Source organism: Natator depressus, chromosome 17, assembly GCF_965152275.1.
Source record: "Natator depressus isolate rNatDep1 chromosome 17, rNatDep2.hap1, whole genome shotgun sequence".
Lineage (NCBI taxonomy): Eukaryota > Metazoa > Chordata > Testudines > Cheloniidae > Natator > Natator depressus.
The window spans coordinates 3,699,118-3,725,294 of record NC_134250.1 but is presented as its reverse complement, the minus strand read 5'-3'; the positions used below and the strand labels follow the sequence as shown (position 1 = coordinate 3,725,294).

At 44.1% G+C, this 26,177-nt stretch overlaps 2 protein-coding genes across 7 annotated transcripts; one reads left to right on the top strand and one right to left on the bottom strand.

The window, feature by feature from the left end:
* The first annotated feature begins 137 nt into the window (after nucleotides 1-137).
* CTNS (cystinosin, lysosomal cystine transporter) lies at nucleotides 138-13,271 on the top strand. Of its 5 annotated transcripts, none has more exons than XM_074974656.1 (11): nucleotides 157-291; nucleotides 1,100-1,182; nucleotides 3,528-3,606; nucleotides 4,831-4,915; nucleotides 5,032-5,132; nucleotides 6,271-6,402; nucleotides 9,503-9,602; nucleotides 9,691-9,810; nucleotides 10,688-10,858; nucleotides 11,308-11,425; nucleotides 12,344-13,271. In XM_074974656.1, the coding sequence occupies exons 2-11, from the start codon at nucleotides 1,116-1,118 to the stop codon at nucleotides 12,403-12,405; spliced, it is 1,035 nt and encodes a 344-aa protein (XP_074830757.1). In that variant the 5' UTR covers nucleotides 157-291; nucleotides 1,100-1,115; the 3' UTR covers nucleotides 12,406-13,271. The 5 variants fall into 5 exon arrangements, with proteins under 5 accessions (XP_074830758.1, XP_074830759.1, XP_074830757.1 ...); XM_074974654.1 differs by having other exon boundaries at nucleotides 11,911-13,271; XM_074974655.1 differs by lacking the exon at nucleotides 157-291 and adding an exon at nucleotides 508-526 and having other exon boundaries at nucleotides 11,911-13,271.
* A 395-nt stretch (nucleotides 13,272-13,666) lies between these two features.
* Nucleotides 13,667-26,156, bottom strand: TAX1BP3 (Tax1 binding protein 3). Of its 2 annotated transcripts, none has more exons than XM_074974660.1 (4): nucleotides 25,101-25,254; nucleotides 21,474-21,593; nucleotides 21,060-21,137; nucleotides 13,667-15,475 (listed from the first exon to the last, which is right to left on the bottom strand). In XM_074974660.1, the coding sequence occupies exons 1-4, from the start codon at nucleotides 25,134-25,136 to the stop codon at nucleotides 15,338-15,340; spliced, it is 372 nt and encodes a 123-aa protein (XP_074830761.1). In that variant the 5' UTR covers nucleotides 25,137-25,254; the 3' UTR covers nucleotides 13,667-15,337. The 2 variants fall into 2 exon arrangements, with proteins under 2 accessions (XP_074830761.1, XP_074830760.1); XM_074974659.1 differs by lacking the exon at nucleotides 25,101-25,254 and adding an exon at nucleotides 26,011-26,156 and having other exon boundaries at nucleotides 13,672-15,475.
* Nucleotides 26,157-26,177: the final 21 nt, after the last annotated feature.

Genomic DNA, 26,177 nt, shown 5'->3' with positions numbered 1-26,177 from the left:
ACGCCCGCCCGCCACCCACGTCTGGCGCTTCCCAGGGCCCACCCCAAAAAACCCCGTATCTAAAGAGTTTTAAACGATACTTTAATTAAACCAAGAGCGAGACCCCCCCCCCGTTCATCGCTAGCACCCCCAGCACCAGATGCCACACCCAAGATGGCGGCCGGGGGCGGCCATTGCGGCTCTACGGCACGCGAGAGGGAGACAGCGGGAGGCCTGATATAGGCGGTCGCCTCACATTAGAGGAAGGAGCCGGCAGAGCGTCAGTCGGACAGAGCGGCCCGGCGGTAGCGGGTAGGCCTTTCTCTAGGGGGCTCGTTCTGCCTTCGGGGCGTACAGCGGAGCGGGGATCCCCCTCCGGAGGGGTGGCCCATGAGGACTACAAGTCCCAGCACGCACTGCGCCGCGTGGCCGTGGGGACTGAGGGGGCGCGTGGGTGCGAGCCCTCCCCGCCCCCCATCTCCCCCTCCCCCTGGCTGGGGCGCTGAGACACCCCTCCTGTTCCCCCTGCCCTACCTAGAGCGCTGGGGTGGGTGAGGAGATGTGAGGGGGGAGGTGTGGGGCGGGGAAAGGGCGGGCGGGCTCTCCGCTCAGGGGCTCCTGGGGTGGGTGTGGGGCTGGGCATGGTGGTGAGGTAGGTGGGGGAAGGGTTCTAGGTTCAGGGGCCCCTGGGGTGGGTGTGGGGCAAGGCATGGTGGTGAGGTGGGTGGGTGGGGGAAGGGTTTTAGGTTCAGGGGTCCCTGGGGTGGGTGTGGGGCAAGGCATGGTGGTGAGGGGCGCTGGGGAAGGGAGGGCTCTAGGCTCAGGTATCCTGGCCCCTGGGGTGGATGGGGGGCCAGAAATGGTGATGCAGGGTGGGCACCACGCATGGTGGTGAGTGGGAGCTTGGCAAGCTAGGCTCAAGGTGGCCCCAGACCCTGGGATGGGTGGGGGCTAGGTGTGGAGGTGAAGGGGCAGTGCTGGGCTGGCCATGGCGTGTGGGGAAGTGATGGGTGAGATGAAGGGATGCAGGGCACAGTGGAAAAAGAGTGCTCGATGGGACTGTACTGCTGCTGAAATTATGCAGGAGCCGAAACAAAACTTCCTTTCGTTCGCTTTGTAGCGGTCTGAAGAATAGCATGATGGTGAAAAGATGGCTACTTCTCTCTGTGTTGTGTTTTTCGCTCTCATTGCTAAAACTTTGTGGTAAGTGTCTTCCAAATAGGGAAGCTTATCTAGCTGTGCATCAGATCAGCAGTTGGTTATTTATTCGCTAAAATGGCTGTAAAAGAAAAGGGTATCTGTGCTGAAAACCAAATAGTCTCCTGTTAAAGGTGACCTGTGTGAAATAGTGGTGTGTTTATAAAGGTATTGGCTCGGTGTAACAATTTCTAATAAGAATTGCTCCAGCTGTTGTGGTGGTGGTGGGAAACTTTCTTCCCTTATATATTACCTTCAGACTATTTTGTGGTGACAGCGCAGCATGTCTTCTTTCATTATTGATGTAAGTGACTAGGGTAGGTCAGTAGGCTAGACTCTATATGTTTAGTCCTCATTATACTGAAGTCAGTGATGAATTTGGTGATCCTAGCTGTGCTAGCTATTGGGTTTATAGGTGCCAGAAGTGTCTACAAGATAAGACCACCAAATTCAGTCACTTGTAATATATAGAATTTTAACAAAAGATTTCTAAAAATTGCATTTAAAATACCACTTTTCCCCTTCTCCCCTAATTAAGAGGTCTTTATTCTTCGCTTTTATAAGCTTCTGATATTAGCAGGTATGTGTTGAATTCCTGGGCAGGCTTTAGGCATATTTCAGAATTTGGGCAGGGGAGTAGAAAAACTGTCTGTGGGAGGCTGAGCTATACTGTGGCACTTGCTTGTGTATGAAATGTAACCACACCCTAGTCACTTAAATAAAGTGACTGACAAGCAAGAAAAGCATAATCTTATTTCTTATATGCCTTATGAATATTGTTGCATGGTACACACTTCAATGGCAACAGTTTCAAGCACAATAGCAAGATGTTGCTTGAGTACTGCAAGGGCAGGATAATGAGCTGAAGTTCTTGAATTTCTTGGTATTCTGCTGGGCTTGTGTCATGAATATAAAGGGAAGAGTAACCACCTTTAAATCCCTCCTGCCAAGAGGCAAAACCCTTTCACCTGTAAAGGGTTAAGAAGCTAAGAACCTTGCTGGCACCTGACCAAAATGATCAATGAGGAGACAAGATACTTTTAAAGCTGGGGCAGGGGGGCGGAACAAAGGGTTTGTCTCTGTGATGCTTTTGCTGGGAACAGATCAGGAATGCAGCTCAGAACTCCTGAAAAAAGTAATCTAGCTAGAAATGTTTCAGAGTAACTGCTGTGTTAGTCTGTATTCACAAAAAGAAAAGGAGTACTTGTGGCACCTTAGAGACTAACCAATTTATCTGAGCATAAGCTTTCGTGAGCTACAGCTCACTTCATTGGATGCCACAGTATGCATCCGATGAAGTGAGCTGTAGCTCACGAAAGCTTATGCTCAGATAAATTGGTTAGTCTCTAAGGTGCCACAAGTACTCCTTTTATTCTAGCTAGAAATGCGTTAGATTTCTTTTGTTTAATGGCTGGTAAAATAGCTGTGCTGAATGGAATGTATATTCCTGTTTGTGTCTTTTTGTAACTTAAGGTTTTGCCTAGAGGGATTCTCTGTTTTGAATCCGATTACCCTGTAAGGTATTTACCATCCTGATTTTTACAGAGGTGATTCTTTTATCTTTAATAGTCTTAAGAACCTGATTGCTTTTTCATTGTTCTTAAGATTCAAAGGTTTGGATCTATGTTCACCTGTACAAATTGGTGAGGATTTTTATCAAGCCTTCCCCAGGAAAGAGGGTGTAAGGCTTTGAGATGTCTTCCTGCAAAATATCCCCCCAAGTGGGCTCTTTCCCTGTTCCTTGTTTAACATGCTTGGTGGTGGCAGCATAGGGTTCAAGGACAAGGCAAAGTTTGTACTTTGAAGTTTTTAACCTAAGCTGATAAGAATAAGCTTAGGGGGTCTTTCATGCAGGTCCCCACATCTGTACCCTAGAGTTCAGAGTAGGGAAGGAACCTTGACAGCTCATGTGGATCATGTAGCAATTTTAAGACCAGCTTTAAAGAGTTCTGATTCTTACAGGTAATTAGGATCCATTGCTGATCATAGCAAGAAACAATAACACTTAGCATTTTATAATTAGCTTAGAGTTTAAAGTATTTGTAAACACATTATACACATGCAATTAATTTGTTCCAGGAGATAATTGTTTGGCCCATTTACTGTTTTCAGTGTGCACTTTTCTCATTAATGTCTCAGAATTATTCAGTCACTTAAAGTGCTGATGCTTACTTCCACACTGTTGCTAGTCTGCCATTCTAACCCTTCCTGCTAACCACCCCTAGGAGCTCGTCTAACTGGTTTGTACTCTCAGATTGCTTTCTTCTGCCACACAGGAAAACAATTCCTCTTTTCAGGAAGGAGATAATTCCTTTTGTAGAAATCTAAGCTTAATGTTTTTCTTTTTCCAGATGGAGCCATCATGCTCTCTGTCCCTGAAGTGGTTTCAGTAGAAAAGGGTAGCTTGACAAATATCACTGTGACTCTAAGGTAAGGTTAGAGCATCATTTTCAGTTTCTCTTCCTTTAATTCTCTGCTTTTGTTACACCCACAGGCATCAGACCAGAACAGAGAATGGACAAGACTTGTTCAGATAACTAACTAGATTTGCAGGAAAGATGAGGTGGCTTTGTTCATTTAGAGCAGTGGTTTTAAACCTTCTCTCATTTGTGGGCTCCCCCCCCCCCAAAAAAAATTTAGGTGCACGCCCCTTTGAAAATGTTAGACAGTCTGCAGACCTCCAGAGGTTGAAAGCCACTGTTCTACGGTTATGACTACCTTTCACAGACCCCCTAGACATAGTCTGTGAACCCCCCCCCCCACTGGAGGGTTGAAAACCACTGATTTCAGGTGAGTTTGATCTGTGTGCAGTGAGTTAATACAAGGCTACTATTCCACTTAAGCTGTGGTACATAGCCTTCATACTGGCCTTCATGGGGATGAAAATTCACCATTAGGTACGAGCTCAGATAACAGTCTGTATTTTTGTATCAGTAAGTTTTGGCTAGATGTAAGATTCAAGTTCATATGTCCTCTGTTGGAGTATTGAATTCTGCATTTGCCAGAAGATGGACTCAGTCTCTTCCAGCTCTAACTACTATGAGCCTAACAAAAACATGCTTCATGTTTTTATTTATAAATTTATCTAGAAGGACACCTAAATGTTTTATAAATTGAACAGGTGTCACTGTTCCCAGCACAGAAGTGTAGCCATCTCAGAGCTGAAACACACACTGTAGCTGTAGAGTAGATATTTATTATAGTCCAGTGCTCATTTTCTCAGTCTCTCACTAATAGTGAGACTCTTCCCAAGAATGGAAAGTTCCTCTCAATGTGAGATGACTTGTGGGGAGAGGGAGGAAGACTTCAGAGAAGACTGGATTGGTGTGGTGTTTACAAAGTGGGAGGAGAAATAGGGAAATATCAGACTTTTTTTTTTTAAAGGTGTTTATCCATCTTTCAAACTCCTGTTAGAATTGACTAGTGGCTGCACAAAGGGACACATACAAGTTCTATCCAGTTCAGATTGGTTTGTCAGTAAAGGACAGTATCTGTTTCTAGAGTATCATGTTGGTGCCACAAGTGATGATTAAGTATAAATTGTATGTGGTCCATCCAAAACAATACTGCATGGAATCAATTCTCCCAGAAGGCCTGAAACCTCCTTTAAACACATGGATTTGTAGGTTTCGTTTGACTTGTTTATCTTCACAGTGCCCCATTAAATGAGACGTTGGTGATTACATTTAATATCACATATTCGTCAAAAAATGGAACCATTGTTGAACTACCCAATCAAGTGAGTAACAAAACTGACTTCAGACCTTATACTAAAGCTTACAGTTGGTCATAGTCTGACCTCATTAAAAACATGTGAATAGTCATTACATGTAACCTTTTTTCCTTGTCTGACAGGTAATATTGCCTGCAGGTCTAAATTCAAGCTTTCAAGTGAAAGCTAAAGATGTTGGACAAGTTACAGTTTATCTTCATGCCAGTAATGCCAATGAAACTGGGTGAGTTAAACTACTATTCAACCCAGATCACATGCAACTCCTTGGTATCCAAAGTAGTATAATAATTTCCCCCGCCCCTACACCATCTCCCAGTATCCTACTAATTTACACTGCAAGTTCCCTTGATTAACATAGTCAGTCATCTTCTCTTACCTCTTTCTCCCTCCCTCCCCCCAATAATGATGAGATACATGAAGTGGTACTGGTAGCTTCTGTATCTTGTATGTATCTTGGAATCATGAAACCTAACTTCCTAAGCATTCATAGGTTGGGTTCAGCAGCATACTCGAAGCTACCCAAGCAAAGGCTCCAAGCATGCATGACAACACTACTCAAGCTGGATACCATTTGGCCCTAAACTCCATGGGCTACTGCTTTGTTGCTATGCCTATCTTGCTATGCCTATCTTGCGAACACGCTTCTGAGTCTGAGATTCATATCCTTGAATGTTAACAGCCTGACTCTCTGCACACCCACATCTTTCACAAGACTTCAGTGCAAGCCACAAGTACTTAGCACATCCACAAACCTTCCTGCTTAAAGAGTCTCTTAAGGAATCATGTGTTCACAGGTGGAACTCTCTTCCTTGAGATCAGAAACTGGTGAGATGGGGAATGCTGAGTTGCATTTGCTTGTTGCCGTTAATACCACAACTCTGCAGGATAATGCATGGTCTTGTCACTTCCTCATTTCACTTCTGCTTTTAATTGTCTTGATCATGGCTATTGTTACCCACATCACAACATATCCAGGAACACAAGACAAGCCAGATAATAAGGCTTTGCTTGCCAAGCATGAAGAGTAAAACCTTGCTGTTGCACAACAGTAACATACTAAGAGGCATAGAAGCAATAGAGGAAGATGAGGCTTCAGAAGGCCTGTATAAGGGAGGGGAAAATATGACAATAGAGGAGGATTGAGGGTAGGCAAATCACTAAGATTTGTAGAAATCTTGGAAAGACCACAAGGGTGTGTGAAAAGGGGGAAAGCTTTATTGCTCTACTAAAACCCAACCCTAAATTTTGAGTAACTGACTAGTTTTCTGCCCCACAAATTAGAAGGAAGTAGTATGATCTGTGGAAAAGTGCAGAGAATATACTGACTGTTTAAAAACTGATTAGTACAAATTCCTTTGCAGCCCCAGGATTCGATTCCAAGTGATTCATAGTAACATAGTGAGGATTATAGACCAGGTGACTGGCTGGATCTATTTCTTTGCCTGGTCGATCTCCTTCTACCCTCAGGTTTTCGAAAACTGGCGACGAAAAAGGTAAGGAGACTAGCTGTGAAATGCGCGTGAGTCTCTTAGCAGCGATACAAATGGTCATGTGGACTGGTTTCTGAGTAGGATGGGGAATTATCAGAGATCCCCCTAATGTAGTTAGTTCCCATTAAAGAAGAAAACCATACCCCATTATCACAAGAGTCCATTAATGTCAGTAATATAGCAGTTGAATTGACTAGAAATGTAAACTCTTGTTGCAAGCTCAAGTACCTTTCCTAGAAGGCTACTTTCCTCACAACTGTCTGAATCAGAACTCCAAGGTGCTGACTCTGCAATTGGTTTTGCCCAAATGGACCCCTGCAAAGTATCATTGAAGTCAATGGGCAGCAGTTCACATGCGTAGCTCCAATTTGCAGGATCAAGACCTAACTCACTGAAAGATTTAAAAATACTAAAAAACCACTCAAACAAAACAACTCTCCTTGCTGGAGAAGTAACCTGTCAATGTTTGGTCGTCTTCCCCCCCCCCCCCCCCGCCCTTCTTTCTCCCCTTGAGCACAATAATGGACTCTTCAGATCTTAAATTCACCATCCGAGGGAGCCCATGTAGCCTCATTAACATACTGGCAACTTTGTAGCTAAAATTGAGTAATAGGGTTCAAAGAAAAATGCACTCACTAGTATGTATGCCTCCCTGAACACTCATCTCGATGGAAATTAGATCATGTCTATTATGTATGTGTAGGAGGGTAATTTCCCCTAGTCACAATTCTGCTTAACTCCACAACTTCTCACCTGTTCCAATGAATGGTTATTCATGATTAAGGCTGCGAGTTTCACGGACGTCCCATATTCCATGACTTCAGTGACTTCTGCAGCAGCCAGTGCGCCTGGCTCAGAGGCAGCTCAGGCAGCCCCTGTGTCAGGCATACTGGCCACTGCTAGGGCAGTCTCAGGCCTCCGCCCCCATAGCAGCAGTTTAGGTGTGGAAGGGGACAGGGGATTGGGGCATGGGACAGGGTGAGGTGGGCTCTGCACGGCACTTACCTTGGGGGCTCCCCGGAAGTGGCAACATCCCCCTCACTCAGCTGCTAGTCGAAGGCATGGCCAGGCAGTGCTGCGAGCCAATGGGAGCTGCAGAGGCGGTGCCCTGGGCAGAGGCAGTGCACAGAGCTGCCTGTCCACACCTCTGCCTAGCAGCTGAGCAAGGGAGATATCACTGCTTCTGGTGAGGCCCCCAGGTGGGTGCTGCCCAGAGCCCGCCTCACCCTATCTTGTGCCCCTGACCCCTCCCACACACAAATGCTGCTGCTGCGGGGGCAGGCGAGAGCAGAACCAAGAAGGGAGCCAGCCCCCCTGAGGACCCGGGCCGCACACTGCCCACGTTTTAGTCACTATCTTTAGTAATAGTCATGGACAGGTCATGGGCCTTGAATTTTTGTTTCCATCCTGTGACCTGTCCATTACTTTTACTAAATACTTGTGACTAAAACTTAGCCTTATTCATGGTGTGTGTGTATGTATATATACTGTGGCAGCTGGAGACTGCAGCCTCATTCTATTAAGTACTGTTCAAATATGTAAAACATACAGTCTACTCCAGGGCAGGGAGTGCAGTTTTTTTGCATGTTAGACACCTAGAGTAACTTTCTAAATGCCTAATTGACTTAAGAACCAAAGACCTATTTTCAAGTCACCCCAATGCTTTTGCAAAATTTACCCCTAATCTCAATCACCTCAATTTCAGTTGCCATGTGAATGTTACTGGCAAGATGGGAGTGTGTTTAAAATACACACTGCAGTGGTGATGTCCCTCCCCTTCTGGGGCAGAGGGAGGCCTCACTACATCATCAGTATCACTGCCTAGTATCGGGGGGAATTAGCAGACCAGGCGTTAGTGTCCTGACTGGTCTAACAGGGAAGAACCCCAAAGAGTCTACGGGCTCAGGCAAGGGCAGGGCTAACCTGTTGTCCTAGCTCTGGACGACAGTAGGCTAACACCTACCACCTGGCCTATATTGGGGTGGGATGGTAGGGAGACCCAGGTCCACCCATCACTGGATCTGATTCTAACAATCTTGGAGTGGTCTGTCAGTGGGGAATCTAGCTGCAACATGCTGACCATGTTTCAGGCAGTGCTACAGCAGACTAGAGTCAGCTGTCCTGGGCAACTTCCTCCCCTCTGGGTGTACCTAGATCGAAGGGGTGTCCTCTGTCTCCCCAGGATAGGTGGCCAGCAGCAGTTCTGGCAGCTCCCCTGCAGACACAGGTTCCTTCACGAGCAGGATGCATCTATCTCCCTCACTGTTTCAGACCTAACTGAGCTGGAGCTCCACCTTTTATACTTCCTGTCCCATCTATCCACTTCTGGTGGGAAGGACAAGGTGGATCTGGCTCCGCCCACCTGGGCAGAGTGGGTGGTTCCTTCTGGCTTGGAGGGAGGGCACACAGCTTCACTGCACACACACTGTAGTGCAAGTGACTACATGTGAATTTGAGTCCTGATGAACTTCCAATAGCACATGAATTGGAGGGAGAATGGAACTTTAAGTGCGTCCTCCAGTGACCTAACACTAAACCATGACATAATATGGATGGTTGACAAGATTTCTTTTTCCCCCATGGTTGTAGAAGACACTCTATTTCTAACCAATTCATTTAGAATGCATGCCTTTAACAATGACAGGTTATCTTGCCTCTGACTTGAGGCTCTTAGTGAGTGAACAAATAATTGTCTATAAAAGTTTTAAATTCTTACCTGGAATGTGAGGACAGAACAGTGGGCAGCAGGAATGGACTCCTTCTGATGTAATGCTTCTGGTTGTGGATCTAATTTAAAATGCTATCTGATTCATTGCAGCTGTATGGAGTTGAGGCAGATAACACAGGAATATGAATTTTGAAAGTAAACTTTATTGTAAACGCTATCAAAATATATAGTATGTGTGAGGGGCAACCCTCACTGCGAACAAATTTCTTTTTTTATAAAGTGGTATGGCCACAGTTTCTGCTTGGGACAGTAATTGTAAAAAACACTTAAATCAGAACCTTCTAGTGCCAGAAAGTCTGTCCCTCTATGGCACTGACCATACTGCTCCACAGATGAATCTTTACATGTAAAGTGGTGTCTGTCTTTCTTTCTTAGTGTTGTTGGATTAAGCTTTGACTACATAGCGTTCAACCTCACTGGTTTCATAGCATACAGTGTATTTAATGTAGGACTTTTCTGGATTGCCTATATCAAGGTAAGTGCACTTGTTCTTTCAATGAAATATTTCATTACTTGTAGAACAGAGTTACAGTAGCTGACTTGCTTGGGTTTTTAATACACAGGAGCAGTTCCTACGCCAGTATCCCAACGGAGTGAACCCTGTGGACAGCAATGATGTTTTCTTCAGTCTCCATGCAGTAGCTTTAACTCTCTTTACAATATTTCAGTGCTGTATATATGAGGTGGGTTTACCTAGGATATTCTTATAGTCCAAATGAAGCCAAAACCATTGATTGATGTTTAAGCTTTGAGGCAATTATACCTAGCAATTATAGGGTTCTTCATTTTCACAGCACTCTACAAACATTAATTCTCAACATCATTCTCAGATAGGAGAATGCAACTGCCATTACAGCGGAAAATATGGGCACAATTTGTATTACTCTTACAAAGCCATGCGGAGTGGCAGAATCTGGTTCGGAATGTGGGAGTTGTTCTGGGGTTCCACTTCTGTGCTCAGTTCACTGCCTTCCCAATTACAAAATGTGTGTGGATGATCACTTACAGGCAGTAAACATGCTAGGTGGAAAAATATTCTTACCTCTTCTGAATTACCAAGTTGTGAAAGAGGGGTGTGTGTATGTGCGCTCCTTGCTCCCTCTACCAGAATGGGATGCTTTCAGGAAAGGTCAGGGTATGTGGCAAGCGTGACTTTGGAAGCTTCTCTGTGCCCATCTCACATATGCTATTATGAGCATAAAGCCTCACAAATAGTCTTAATTTAGAACTGAGTAATAAAACAAGTCCCACAAAAACATTGCAGAAAGATTTTGACCCCTTCCTCCTGGATGCTAACTTTCTGACCAAGATTTCCATGGGAATTGGGACTTAGGGAATTGCACTGTTGTTTTATCCTAAACCTATAGCAAGCTATTATGATACTAAAACAACGTGGGGATCCTGGAGGAGGAGGAGGAGGAGGAGGAGGGGTCAATCTAGCCAGTTCCACAATGGGCTTTGGTTGTATGTTATGCTTAGCATTGTGCATCCTCTGGTAACTGGGGTGGGAGGGAGCTGGGTATAATGAATTCTAAATGTATAAAATGTCTTGTTTTTCAGCGAGCTAGTCAAAGAGTGTCCAGAGTTGCTATTGGGCTACTTGTGATTGCATGGCTCTTCACATTTACCACACTGTCCGTGGCTGCAGCTGGAGAAATCACATGGCTACAGTTCTTATTTTTCTTTTCTTACATTAAACTGGGAATCTCACTGATAAAATATTTTCCACAGGTAAAAATTGGCACTAATGTCTCCTAACTCAGGCAGATAGCAAGAGGCCACATCCTAATATAGGAGGCTACCTGGAAGAGCACTGTAGGTTCTTTAATATGTAGTGCATATGATTCTAGAATGCTGACTATGCTATGTTAGAATTGTGAGAAAACCGATCACTTGATTGATGCCTCTTGTGCTGATTAAGCATGCAAGTAACTTGCAATGTCTGAAAACTGTAGTTTGTTAAACCAGCGAGGCTTTCTCTTACAGCTGGGGTTAACTGAGGCATTGAAAGCTCAATCTACTTATCTGAGGTCAAAATGAGTGGAGAATTCTCTATTGCTGGGTAGAATAAAAAGTTTTGGCTTGTCTGACTGCTCGATCTGCAAAAATATTTGCCTTTTATAGGTAAAGATCAAAGGATGCAGCATATTTAAATTCACTTTGATCTGACTCCCTTGTAGGCATACATGAATTTTCGGCGGAAGAGTACTGAAGGGTGGAGCATTGGAAATGTGTTACTAGATTTTACTGGTGGAAGTTTCAGCCTCCTTCAGATGTTTTTGCAGTCTTACAACAATGGTAAGCATGGAATTGAAGTGTCTTTTAGGGCCTACATTTTCAATTAAAGAAAAACCTGCCACAAAGCACTTTCTTCCAGTCCAGACCCACTTAAGGTTGTTCCCAAACCTAGGTGTCCTGCATGGCAATACACGCAGCCATCAGTGCTATAAAAATGTGGTAAAGAATAAGTGTTTGGTTGTCTTCTAATGTAAGCTATTTACACAGTTCTGTGTAACTATACAGCAGCACAGAATACCTTATTGCATTAACCGTACAATGTCGTGAAATCAACCTAAAGTTGATGAATAACGCCTGTGCTGTTAAAAATAAACCATTTTAGTAACCTACGGTAATGACAAACTTGAACAATTTATCTCATAGACCCATAACTATGGGATAGCCATTATCCTTAAAAGTCAAGGGATGGCCAAGACCCATTTAAGTATTAAATCAGTTGATGTGGGTGACAATGCAGATTTTCAGACTACCTTAATTTTTGACAGATGAATGGAAATTAATCTTTGGAGATCCAACTAAGTTTGGACTGGGCCTCTTCTCCATCACCTTTGATGTAGTCTTTATCATCCAGCATTACTGTCTATATAGAACATCAGGCTATGAGTTTTTGAACTAAGACCCCACCCTGAATAGACAACAGTACGGATTTATTGGCTTTACCTCTATACTGGCTGAGGGATTTCTAGACTACTCACCAGGTATCCACGTGAGTAGTGCGAGAGTCATGCTGTTGTTTATAATTCCTCTACAGTATAGGACTGCCGTGAACTTATTTTTTTGCTTAATGGCAAATGCCTTAATGGATATTCCATTAGCCTACCCCTTGCAGCTGGAAAAGATTTGCAACCCTGGAAGCTAATTCCAAGCCAGCCTGTCTTGAGCTGGCCTAATAATAGTGGCTATCTTTGACCAATACAGCATTCTGTGTGGGGGCGAGGAAAGAGCTAGGCTTCCTTCAACTGAACACAATTGGAGGGTGAAAAACCGAACCAGGTACCTTCATAAAGTAGTGACCAAGAAACAGGTTTTTTTGTGGACTGGACAGTAAAATCTAACGCTGCTGCTGCTGACTTCATCTTCTCCCAAACCAAGTTGTAAGTGGAAGGCGGTGGCTCAAGAAAAGACTGCTTGGTAACAACAGATACTTACTGTTACAAGTAGGTACAATGAGTTAATTAAGTCACTAACCAAAAAGCATGAAGACCAGACCAGCCTTCATCAGACTTAATCTCACAGCACGTTCATATGACCGTGTCAAAAGCTGTACCTAAACATTAAATAAAAAAAACTTGTGATCTCTGCTACTGTATACCACCGAGCACTTTCAGTAAAGGTACTAAATCTAGTGCCAAACTTCTGAATATTTACTGCACTAAGTTGTAGAGTTATTCACATTTGGTTCCATTGAAGTGCCTAGTCTGTGCTGTTAATGCAAGGGAACAATTTTATGTTAAGTCTGATCTTGTTGTTCAATAGCCTAATGATTAAAACTTGTATTAGTTTTTGTTTCCTCCCTTTTCCTGACTAATCTAGGCAGTAGCTGATAAGCACTTACGTGGCACCTTCCAGGTAAAGATTTCAAAGCCTCAAGATTCCCTCTGCAAGGCAGACATCCATTTTATATAGGTGGCTTGGGGTAAATAAGGTCTTTAAGTAAGTAACAAGACCTTAACATAAGCTAATGCAGGAAGGTGGTGAATTGGGAATAAAACTTGCTCCGGTGCTCTGAGTTGCTTTCTCTGTAGTATCCGTGCAAAGGATGTAAGATATTTAATCTCTAAACAGGGCTGAATGTTCTTGCACTTTAAACTGTACAACTTGGCACTATGCTGTCTTATCTTTGACAGGAGTAAGGAATAGCTTATACTAAAAGGGACTCTTAAACACCATGATTTAGAATCACTAGTGTTCAAGGTCTGATTACTTAATCCTGCGACCCTCCTGCCAGAGGGAAAATTAACTTGTTCTTCACTGAAAAGTTTAAGATAGTAAAATTTCAGAAGAGAATGTACTTCTCCCTCAGAGATGCTCCAAGTTGTAAATGGGTGAAGAATTTGCTGACAGTCACTTTACTGTTAGCTGTTTAGCATATCTTTACTTCAGCAGAATGTGGCTGTCTAAATGTCAGGCAGCACTCAACCTGTTCTAAATCAGAAGAATTGGAGGGGTAGCAAGCGTGCACAAAAAGGGTGTAAATACATAAATTGTCCTCTTACTAGAGACAGTTTCTTAAATTCATTTTATTGTGTAAAATCAAGACCACAGTACAAATAGCAGTGTACTTTTTTCTACAGTAAACAAAAATAAGGCCTATCTGTAAAGCTATTTACTACCACAGGATTTGTAGTTGTCCAAAATTCCTTTTGGATTTTTTTGTATTACTGAATAAGGTAAAAAAGTATAAAAAGAGGCATCTGCTGGTATGTAGAGATAGAGTGGAACATTCTTTGAGATGCAGTTATCAAGTTTATAAAATTCATTGAAGTCAGAACCTAAATAGCACTGCAGTAATAAGTTAGTCTACAACCTCTTCAGTGTTCTAGTTAAATTTTTTTAACTAGTCTGAAGACAGTTGAAGTAAAGAGGTCATATACAGTGTCATTAAAACTAGTTCTGGACAATGAAGCAATTTTTTTTGAATAACTAAAGCTAGCCTGTATAATGCCTTAAAGTGTAAATGTGGTTCACTGAAGAGTATGAAATCCTTTAAGGATTTGTAGGAATCTTTTCTGCAAAAGCTCCTACAAATCCATAGTTTGGCCTTTGTGAAGTTTGCCTACCACAGGTGCAGGGATAGGAATTTTGGTACAATAGATGTTTGCAAGCTTGTTTGCACATTTCTACTTAATACAAGATTTAAATAAGTCTCCCCCTACAAAACAGACCAGCTGCCCCTTCTATTTCAAGATTCTCTCTGCTAAATGTGGAATGAGGAAGTGGAACTTTGTAAATGTCTCCTGTATGGTCAGCAATGACAAAGGTTTCCATCTCTTTCCCAATTACATTATTTTAAAAAAAAAACATAAGCCCTAGAGTTGCAATAGTTATGGCATGTTAAAGCTGGTATTGTTTCCCAAGTACTTTATGAAGCAATCATAATTTTGTCTTGTATAGAGGTACTTTGCAACTGTAAAGTCTTGGAATTTGTTACTAAATCCCACACACCTTCCATTATAATCTGTTTCTGCACCAACTGCTAGTTCAAACTTATGTCCCTTTTATGATGAGCTGCTTGGTGAAGCAGACTAAAATCTTGCAGTGAACTTTTCAGGACAGACTATCCCTCAAGCACTGCAAGATATTCTGCTTAACTTGATGCTAAGAGTAGCGTAGAGATGTCCTTATTGAACTTTCTACAAACTTAAATGTAGCATCTTAAAAACCTGAGCCTGAACTAGCAAGGGACAATCTAACCCTTAACATTAGATTTTGAAAACTTACAGTAAACACTACCTCCTCTCCCCACTGTTAATCATTCACTCCTTTGCAGAAGCAGCTAACAGAGCTTTAAATGCTAAGCAATGGGGAACTCTTGCACTATAGGAGAATCATCTCCCACTAAGTTAACTGCATTTTTCCACAGTTTCTTCCCTAAGAAAAGTATTTAGTGTTTTGCATGTTCTTAACTGCTAACTTCCCCTGCCACCGTAGTGTTACAGCTTTGCATACACAGTAGGGTAAGGTGCTGTTTTATGCAGCATATGCTACTGGAAGCCTTTCTGAAAGAGAAACTTGCTTCTGAAGTGGCTAGAATTTACTATTCAGTTTAGAGTAAAAATGGTGCATATTTACCTTGTTGGGCAGCACTAGTGTTTGCAAACAACTCAGATCTAGTATTTGCTTCCTTAGAAAAAGGGAGTGTCACTCTATAGATCCCTCTCTCTATCCCCCTCCCCCAAGCCCATTGCATAATTAGGACATCATGGACTGCTGAACGGCCTTCTGCAGGGAGTGTCTGGTCACCAGGAGCCGTACCACTTCTTCATTCCTCTTTGTCAGTCTCTTCCTCGCTTGGTCATGAGTTACCATTGTCATGTCCCACCCGTTCACCTACAAGAGAAGTTTTATCAGGAAACAATATTGTCAATGGAGCTAGCCTTGTGAAGGTGACTAGCAAGCTAGGGCCTGTCTATCACAGTGTCTTGGCACTACTGGGTTAAGTCAAGATAGGGTGAACTTTAAGGTTCAAAGGTTTGCTTTGGAGAAGTACCAGACAATTTAAGAACTGCTAGTACAACAAACATACCTGCAGGAGTCCTGGTGTCGCCTGGAATGAGGAAGTATATGAGAAGAGACTTAACTTAGAGAAAGTTTGAACATGCACTGAAGGACCTGAAGATGTGGAGAAGGCAGTGAGAAAACCGAGTGGAAGCACAGACTTAATGAACAGCACCCAATCACTTCACCATCTCAAGGACACTGTTACCCAAGGGAAAAACTGTTCAGACATTTCTGCTGGCTCTCAGGTGAGTTCCCTCATTGCAGAACTAAGGGAGGGTCTGGTGTGGGTTTCTCTTCTGCTCTTGCTGAAGCTGGTACACTTTAAAAAAATTACATAGTAAACGGGCCACAGCTAGCATCAGGACTGCTGTATAACCCAGTGGTTTGAGTTCTTCCCCCAGGCTGTAGGAGAGTCTGATTCAATTCCCCCTCTGCCTGCTCATTGGAGTGTAGGCTATACTGGGTGGGGGTGGCCTCATACTTGCCTGTTGGAGCTGTTCCCCTTTACTTAAGTAGTGTTTGGGCCAGGCCAGGAGTTAGAATCACTTCCTAGTCCAGTGGTTGGATATTACCTAGGAGGTGGGGGATTCTGGTTCAACAGGCAGAACCAGGATTTGAAGATGGGATTTGTAGGGGGATTCCCAGCCTTCCAGGGCACATCTCAGTGAGGGAGAGCTCCCAGTTTGAATCCCCTTGTCCTGGAGAAGGGAAGGGACATCCCCCCGTGAAGCTGCCAGGGCAACAGGAGGCCCTCGTCCAAATCCCTTCACAGAGCAAGGGATGTGGTCTAAGGTCTCCTGGCCCCTGGGTGAGTAACCTAGCAACTGGGGATGAAGGAGTGGTTTGAGTTTTATGCAGATCAATTTTAATTTAAAAATAGAACTTTAGGTGGCAAAGCTCCCCAGGCAGAGGCAAGACTTGAACCAGGGTCTCCTGCATTCTAGGCACCTACCCTATACCTGCACCACAGAGGGCTCTTTGCTGCTTTGTCTTGCTTTGGCCCAATTAATATTTAAAGTGGAATGGCTTCAAGAAAAAGGACTTGAACTCCATGAGGCTCATTCCTGGCTCAGGACTTGAGCCCTGCTCTCCACCAGCACAGTGTGGCAGCATAACCACTACACTACCAAGGGCGCCTTACAGCCCATCTTTGCTTTGCCTAATTAACATCTAACTGAGCAACCCTCATAGCCTACCTGTTAGGGCAGTTACTTGCATGGCAGGGAGATGGCTGTTCAAATCCCCTCTCAGGAGACAAAGTGAGACTTTAACCAGACTCTTCCCACACCCTGGGTGAGTTTATACTCCAGTGGGTGGGGTTAAGTGATTCTTATGGTGTCTGACCAATTATTATTTAAAGTGAAAGAGCTTCAACAGCAGAATACAAGCAACTGACATCAGACTGTCCCTTAGTGCAGCAATTAGGGCACTCACTGGGGAGATAGCAGTTGCCTGCTCAAATTCCTTCTTATGAGGCACAAGGGGGAACTGACTACATAACTACTGGAGGAGAGCTAATGTAACACCCATTTTAAAAAAAGGCTCCAGAGGTGAGCATGGCAAGCATAACTTCAGCACTGGGCAAACTGGCTGAAATATAGTAAAACACAGAATTATCAGACACAGATGAACATTGTTTGTTGGGTCTGAGTCAACACAGCCTTTGTAAAGGGAAATCATGCCTGACCAATCTATAGGCATTCTTTGAGGGGGTCAACAAGCATGTGGACAAGTGTAGTGTACTTAAATTTCACAAGATCCCTCACCAAAGTCTCTTAAGCAAAGTAAGCAGTCATTGGAGAAGAGGGAAGGTCCTTTCATGGATCAGTAACTGGTTAAAAGACCAGAAACAAAGGGTAGGAATAAATGGTCAGTTTTCAGAATGGAGAAGTAAATAGTGGTGTCCCCTAAGGTCAGTACAGGGACCAGTCCTGTTCAACATTCATAAAAGGGGTGGCAAAAGAGTGAGGTGGCAAAATTTGCATATGATACAAAACTACTCAAGATAGTTAAGTCCAAAGCAGTCTGCTAATAGATAAAGGGATCTCACTTTTTTTTGTAGACATCACACATGCAACAACATGCATGACTAAAAGGAGCTCTCAAAAATGCACACACCAAAATTCAATGTTGATAACTGCAAAGTAATGCTCACTGGAAAACAATCCCAACTATATATAAAATGGGGTCTAAATTAGCTGTTACCGCTCAAGACAGATCTTGGAGTCATTATGGATAATTCTTTGAAAATATCCACTCAATGTGCAGCAGCAGTCAAAAAAGCAAACAATGTTGGGAATCATTAAGGGATAGGTAAGACGGAAAATATATTGCCTTTATATAAATTCACAGTACACCAACATCTAGAATACTGCATGCAGATATAGTCACCCCTTCTCAAAAAAGATACTGGAATTGAGAAAAGGGCCTCAAATTATTAGGGGTATGGAACATATGAGGAGAGATTAGTAAGACTGGGCCTTTTGAGCTTGGAAAAGAGTCTATAAAACCATGATTGGTGTGGAGAAAGTAAAGTGTTATTTACTACTACTCAAACACAAGAACTAGGGGTCACTAAATGAAATTAATAGGCAACAGGTTTAAAAACAAAAGAAGTATTTCTTCACACAACACAGTTAACCTGTGGAACTCTTTGCCAGAGGATATTGTGAAGGCCAAGACTATAACAAGGTTCAAAAAAGAACTAGATAAGTGCACAGAGGATAGGTCCATCAATGGTTATTAGCCAGGATGGGCAGAGATGGTGTCCCTACCTTTGTTTGCCAAAAGCTGGGAATGGGCGACGGGATGGATCACTTGATTACCTGTTCATTCCCTCTGGGGCACCTGGCATTGGCTACTGTCGGAAGATGGGCTAGATGGACCTTTTATCTGCCTCATATGACCATTCTTATGTAACCACTGGATTAACAGTCATGAGGGAAAGCTACCTTGCCTCTCAGAGCACTCCAGCAATGGCAGCTCACTGTTCAAATCCCATCTCATCAGGCAGGAGGAGGAAACTGACCCAGGCTTGCCCCTATCCCAGGTGAGTACCCTGACCATGGAGATAAAGGGAGGCCAGCTCCTCCCAGACTGCCATGTGTGGCCTTAGGCAGTCCCTAAGCAGGCTTACCAGACTGAGTCCCACCAGGGAGACAGACGGCATGTGTAAACCTGCTCCAGTTACCTAGAGCATGAGCAGTTTTGAGGGCAAAGAGCTGAAACGCTGATGCCTGGTCACCCATCAAAGATGATCTGATAGTCTAGGCCAGGGGTAGTCCATAGGCAGACTGCCAGCCAAATCCAGACCACCAGACACTTTTTTTAATAGACCTTAAGTCTTTTTATGTACTTATTTTCTCTGGAGTCTGGACCTTGACAAAAAATATTTGAGTACCCCTGGTCTAGGAAGTAGCTATATCTCTGCCTGTTAATGGCTTTATAAATTAGGACCCTTACTTTGAATTCACAGCATGGACAATCCTGACCTAACCAGAGAGGTAATGAAGAACCAAGCATTAGCTGAGTCAATAGTCCTTGCTCAGTATCACTAGCAAGATCTGAAGGTAGGTAACTGCATTCCAAGCCAACTGCTGTTTTTTAGTCAACAGATCTCACTGGTGTCTTTATTGTATTGGGGAAAGAAGCAACCATCTCTGGATCATGTGGCTGAGTTGTTTGCCAAGAACAAAACAAATGAGAAACTGCCAAGCGTAGCCTCTTCAGGCAGCACCTGAAACATGCCACTGATCAGTCAGACATACAGAATCATGCTGCAGTTCAGTATCCAAGTGTCCCCTGTCAGCACCAGATGGGTGATAGGTAGTTCCTAACACAATGGTCCAGCTGCCTGCTCCAGCAGCCAGCCTCACCTTTGTGCAGTGTAGGTGTGAGTACCTGTGCAACAAGGAGATGCAAATGCTGCAGGGAAGATTTGGTGTGCTTGATGCATGCAGCTGTGACAGTAACAAGTGCAGCAACTGAGCACATCAGAGACAGATTCTGAGGGGCAGTGGAAATGTTTCAACAGTCTGCAAATTTCTGTGATTATTTTTTGAGTTAATATGGCCCAAAGGGGCATTGCATTAGATATCCAGTAGCTCACAGTTGTGTACAGGGGTTACGTTAGAGTGCTAGTTTGTTATTCACAAGATATTCATACAAGACATTCTATAGCCTGGCTACTGAGTCCTTACTGTTATATAAATAGTATACATGTATTGTCATTGTACTCAGTGACAGTAAGACGATAATTATAGTTGTATGTGCTTGTTTAGCTTAATGTCTCCAGCTGAGCAGGTATCAAATTATATATGCTTTATAATTAAGGGGTAGGGGTCTTATCTACATAACTTCATAAACAAAGCAGACAAAAACTCTTCTCAAATGAGTCCATTCTACAAACACTGTATTGTGAGGTATTACATGGTACAAACAAGCTCATACTGTCATGTGACTATAGACTTCTGCTTTAACTGAAGGCAAAAAAGTATTGGGGGGGGGTTTTTTTTTTTTTTTTTGGGCAGGATTCACATTCCTTCTTCTACTCCAGCCAGAGTAGATTGCATCAACTATACACAAAGGGACTAAATATTTCCCAAAAACTTTCCATACAGTACTATTTGGAATACACCACTTGCATTATCAGTTGTATTTAGAAGCTTTCTGCCAATTTTGTTAAAAGTAGACTATGATTCTACAAGTAAAGGCCCTTTTTGGATTTTATCAATTTTTCAAATTGGATACTCCACAACATTTAGACGTGATACAAAAAACCCTCACCACGAGGGTTGCATCTACATCCCCTCTGGGGATGACCACCAGGTATGTGCCTAATGTGGTAGCAATGACATTCTTCTACCTGCTGGGTTACCCTTAGTACCTTGGATGGATCACTATTAAAAGCCCAGCCCCACACAGGCGTGTTTGGGGGAAGAACATGTGTCAGTCTGCTTCTTCATGATCTAACTCAAGTTCTGGTATTGCAGAATGGTTGCCAGGCACTACTTTCAGAGCTTTGAGGTTCACAAGAGTTCCTGACCATTCAAGACCACGTGCTCAATTGTGACTTATAGCTAACTAGCTATAAGTCACTCTTCTGCAGGGGCCATTCATGTTGGCAGTTACAGCCAGAAGCCTCTTGTCTGGAGATATGGAAGCTTTTCCAGACAGATTCCCAAGACAATCCATATGGGAAGGCAGTGACCTTTTATAAACTTCCTTGGGTAGCACATACAGCAGTGGAACAATGAGCAGGTGAAACAGTCAAGAATAGAGCAAGTGGATGAGATTCACCATCACCCTACCTCTGAAATAGCCTGGAAAGCAGTGCTCCCTAGGGATCTTCTGGGCTGGGATTGTCCTGCACCTAGGCATTCCAGTATGTTCCTCTTCCTACCTTTGAATTTACCTGCATTATCTTGTCTCCAACCTGGAGTCCGGCAACTTCTGCTGGGCCTCCTTCTGTCACCCTTGTTACATAGATGCCCTGTAAGAGTCATGTTTTAGTTATTCCAGTTGGAACGGTTACAAATGCACACAAGGCAATAACCTTTACTTAGCAGCACCTTAAAAATGGATTCCATTAAAAAACAAGTCTGATATTAGAAAACAGATGAGTCACACAAGAGCCCAAATGCAGCAGCAGTGCAAGTTGGCTACATTGACTAAGTGGGAAGGGAGTATAACATGGACCAATCAGACTGAGGGAGGACCAGGCATAGGCTTACAAAAAGTGTGCGCCACTCATTGAATTCAAGGTGAGTTGAGGGCACTCAGCCTCTTACTGGGGGTCTTAATTATTTAAGTTCAAAGAGAATCTGACCTTGTCAGTTTTATCTTCAGAGAAAGGATTCTGAGCAGGATCCTGATCAATTCCACCTCCAATACTGAATCCAAGAATCAGATTTTCACCTTGACGGAGTTTATGGATTTCAACTCTTTGCTGAAAGAGATGGGAGGGGGAAAGTGCAGGATTCACATTCCTTCTTCTACTCCAGCCAGAGTAGATTAAGTTTAGCTTTATTACATGTAACTATCTCTGAACACAGGACAACAGATTTTGTTTGGTGAGCTACTGTGTAACTTCCAGACAAAGGGAGCACATAAGACAGTTTACAAACGAAGGCCATATCACAAGCATGTTTTTTATATTTGCTTAGACAATGAGCAGGGATCTCTGGATCTAAAACCCATTGGTGGATGGGAGCATTTGCTATCTATCCCAAAGAGACAAGCAAACTTAACTTGGGCAACAGCTGTTTGTTTTTAATTGATCCTGTTTAAAAGTTATCATTAAGATGAACCATTTCTGCCCTTCAGCAGTAACTGAGGAGCACTTTGTTGTCCTTGCTAGTAAGCCACAACAGAAATAAGCATCTCCAAACATATCCCTAAAGGGCTTGGCACTTAAGCATCTAAAGGAGTTTAACCTCTATCTCTGTTACCACAATTGAAATGGAAGGAGGGATGGCTCCAACAGCAGTAGAATTATATTAGAGATCAGTTTCCTTCAAGCCAGTAAAATGCAAGTGTCAATAATGAGCAGTCTCTCAAACCCACACATCTTACGTTGTTTTGTCCATGGAAAAACTGCAAGTTCCTCCTTTGCGCTCTGCCAATGGGAGTATGTATCCTACTATTGTCACTCATCCACAATAGATAATGGGGCAGAGACTTCTGTTGTCTGCAACATGTTCAGAAACTTAAAGTACTCTGAACGTAGGCTACTAATTCGGCTGAAGAGAGTCCAACTACCAAAGGGTTCACAAGACCAGCTATAAAGTCGCCCCGGCATCAAGAGTACTAAAAAAGTCTTGATGAGATGGTTCAGACACCAAGAGATTTTAAAACGTTGTATGAGTAACAGCAGAGGCGCTCTTAGTGACAGAGATATGAAGGGGAGTCATGATCTCACCCAGAACCCTGTCCAGCCGGGGCCTCTCTGCAAAAGAAGTTGTTTAGTCTTTCCTCTTGAATTAGGCCCAGATCCCCCCAGGCTACAAACTGCTCTGCCAAACAAATGATTTGTGCAGCCTTTGCTGCATGACCTACTTTCACCAAAATTATGAGATTTATCATACACATCACCAGGAAGCCTGGTTTGAGTGTGATTGGTAATTCAAAGTGAATTGCTTTGCAATCTTGTTTCATCAAGGAAAGTAGTTCACGTTACTATCTTAGAACATTTTAATTTAATGAACTCAAGCATGACCAACTACAGTTCTATGTTTTTTACTGCCTCTATAGTAACAGAACTCTTAACTATAGCATTGCAAACCCACAGATTCCAGATAAAACCAGAAACAAGGATTTAATTCTCAAAAGCTTGCTTGGCATCTCATTTTCACAAGGGTTTTAGCTCGTGAAGTACAAAATTAAATTTTTTTAATCTACTTCGCAAGACTAGAATAGCTAAAGCAGATGCCACTCAACTTTTAAAGAGCACCATGCAGCACTGTCTAGTGGAGGACACAGAACAGTCAGTAAGTCTTGTCATGCTACCAGAGTGACACTTTGTACTGAGAGATTAGAAACTGTTTTTCCCTGCTCAGGGGAAGGTTCTTCCCTGTGAGATACTCCAAAATGTAAACAACCTATCTCCTCTAGGTACAGATTGGGTATGGTAACTAGCTTTCCCTTCTGACAGCAACTCCTGGAAAGAAAGCATAGGTTGAGGGCAAAATTACAGGCTACATGTAAAAAGAAAAGAAGTACTTGTGGCACCTTAGAGACTACCAAATTTATTTGAGCATAAGCTTTCGTGAGCTACAGCTCACTTCATCGGATGCATTCAGTGTATTCAGCTGTAGCTCACGAAAGCTTATGCTCAAATAAATTTGGTAGTCTCTAAGGTGCCACAGTACTCCTTTTCTTTTTGCGAATACAGACTAACACAGCTGCTACTCTAAAGGCTACATGTACGATTTTTGAAGTTTTTCTTCCCTCAAGTTTGCACGGCTGTCTTTTTCCATTCATCAGAATGCTTCCCTGGGTCAAGTGAGCCCATCTGGAATAGAAGAGGGAGGTGTCTGTAACTCAGCCAAGTAAACAAATAGTCATTTTAATTGGAGTGAGACTCCATATGAGCTCACTGGAAATACTGACAACTTCCACAGACAAACTAAAAATTGCAGCATACCATAATAAGAGACAGACAAGGAACAGACTCCAGGCTGGCAGCCAAACAAGTGGATGGCAGCAGATTTGGTATCTTTTTATGTTGTCTTCAACACTGGAATTGGCTCGGAGGCAAGTTGTTGAGAACAAGGCTAACAGCAACAGCGTGCAGTCACATGGCATTTTTATCAAGCGTGCGGGGGGGGCCTAAGGCACCACAACTTTAGCTGAACAAGGACATTCTTGGTTTTGTTTTGTTAACTGGTGATACTGAGATTCCAATTCAAGAAAACCTATGCTCCTTGAGCAACATGGTGTGCAGGGTGTTTACCCACAGGAAAAGTAACCCATTGTAATCTGTGCACCATCATCTTCTATCCCAGAAGGCACCTTAACAGAAGGCACCATCTGCCAAGCTAAACAGTGAACACTTTCCATCAAGATCACAATGGTTTTCGAAGAAAAATACTGTTAGAGAGGTCTGACATCTGAGGTGAAGTCCTCTGATAAGTGGCAAGTTGACTATGCTATGCCTCTTAAATCACAGCACGTACCATGATCCCAGTTTGCGCTCAGTTAGGCTGCCTGGCATTGCAGGGAGATGTCAGAAATCTGACTTGTTTGACAGTCACTTGGTTGGACAGCTAGTGCATGCCACGGTGTGCACCACACTGATATGTGGCAAATTTTCACCTCTACACTTATGATACATTTTACTGGGCTTATTTTCTACGGAGAAGGGTTGATTCTGGAGTCAAATCAGCCCCCATCCAACCTGCACTGGCTTGCATTAGTGGCAGAACTCACACCAGCTCATACAGCCTCTAAGTTCTTTGTTCTTATCTGACTGTCAGAGACTTTGTGCAAAAAAGGTTATTTTTTCATCCCCTCCACTACAGCTACTGCAAAGTGACATGCATCGCTGCAGTCCTGTGCTCATCAGAAACGTAACCATAAGCAAATAGCAGAGACAGCATAATCCAGTGGACCTGGGAGACAGGACAGCTAGCTTTTGTTCCCTGCTCTACCACTGACTCACTATATGATCTTGGGCAAGTCAGATCACATCTGTGCTTCAGTTTTCCTGGATGTACAGAGGGGATAATGATACTTCAATCTTTGGATGAAAGTGGTAAGAAAAATGGTATAACCTAAAGTATATTTGTAGTAAAATCCTTAATTAAAAAAATACAATAAGGGAAGCTAAGTCACCCAATCCTTTCACACCACCAAAATGAATTAGTTTCACTTTTCCATTCCACCTACCCCAAATCTAGAAACATGCTACAGTTCTTTTGCTTCAGAGCACATTTCTCAAATACTGTTTTACCACCTTGTTACTTAGCTGTTCGTGTATACATGCACACATGCAGGTGCATCAAGGATGGGGGAAAGAGTTGTTACATGCTTCAGAATAGTCAGTGAACTGGAGAGGTCTCTTCAAGTTGCCTTCAGTACACTAGCTCGCTCCACGTTTCGACTGCCCAGGTTTCAGAGTAGCAGCCGTGTTAGTCTCTATCCGCAAAAAGAAAAGGAGGACTTGGGGCACCTTAGAGACTAACCAATTTATTGGAGCATAAGCTTTGGTGAGCGAGAGCTCACTTCGTATAGACTAGATAGCTCTTACGGAGTGCTTTATAAAGGAGGTCACGACCAGCCTCGTTTTGGAGACGGGGGAAACAGAGGCACGGAGCAGTGAGGGAGCTGGCTCCAGGCCGCCCCGCAGGCCAGCGGCAGAGGCAGACTGGGACTCAGCTTTCCCAGTGCTCGGCCCCTCGCGCCGCCAGGGGGCGCTTTCACCGCGCGACGCTCCGCCCGAGCGCTTCCCGCGGCGCAGCTCGGAACCTCCCTCCGACTCCTGAAGCGAAGCGCGGCCCAAGGACGCGCGCCCACCCCGGCTCCCGCGCCCCCTGAGCCCAGCGCTCGTTCCCACACATGCTGCGCTGCTGTCAAACCCCCCGTGGGGGGTTTTACTGGGAGCCGAGCAGCCCGCGGGAGACTTTTCCCCGTCTCCCCCGGGGGGGGGGACGGCGGGAACCCACCACGCGCACGCCCCTTTGCGCCCCGTGGCCGGTGCGGCAGTCCCGGGCGGTTCGCGACCCGCCGCCGCCAGAGCTGAGGGGGCTGCTCCGGGCGAGGTCCTGCCGGGCGGGAGGGGAGGGTTACGGGGACACGGTCCCGGCAGGGGCCGCCTCCCCCCCCAGCGCTCGGCCCCGCCCGGGGGCGGCCCCTGCCCCACTCACCACCACGGCGGTGACCGGCTGCCCCGGGATGTACGACATGGCCCCGCCCGGCAGCTCGCGCCCGACTCGCCGGCGCGCCCGCCGCCTCGCCAACAAAAGGTCCCTCCGGCCCCGCCCCTCGCTCCGCAGCCGGGGAGCCAATCGGGCGCCGCCTCAGGCCGGGGGAG

Bases quoted from the DNA above. Each gene is read 5' to 3' on its own strand.
- CTNS (XM_074974654.1), top strand. From the start codon at position 1,116: ATGATGGTGAAAAGATGGCTACTTCTCTCTGTGTTGTGTTTTTCGCTC. The intron at 3,607-4,830 runs GTAAGGTTAGAG...TTATCTTCACAG, and splicing joins AATATCACTGTGACTCTAAG to TGCCCCATTAAATGAGACGT. The intron at 10,859-11,307 runs GTAAAAATTGGC...ACTCCCTTGTAG, and splicing joins TGATAAAATATTTTCCACAG to GCATACATGAATTTTCGGCG.
- TAX1BP3 (XM_074974659.1), bottom strand. From the start codon at position 26,049: ATGTCGTACATCCCGGGGCAGCCGGTCACCGCCGTGGTG. The intron at 21,594-26,010 runs GTGAGTGGGGCA...CATCTCTTTCAG, and splicing joins AGCCGGTCACCGCCGTGGTG to CAAAGAGTTGAAATCCATAA. The intron at 21,138-21,473 runs GTCAGATTCTCT...TGACTCTTACAG, and splicing joins CTGAAGATAAAACTGACAAG to GGCATCTATGTAACAAGGGT.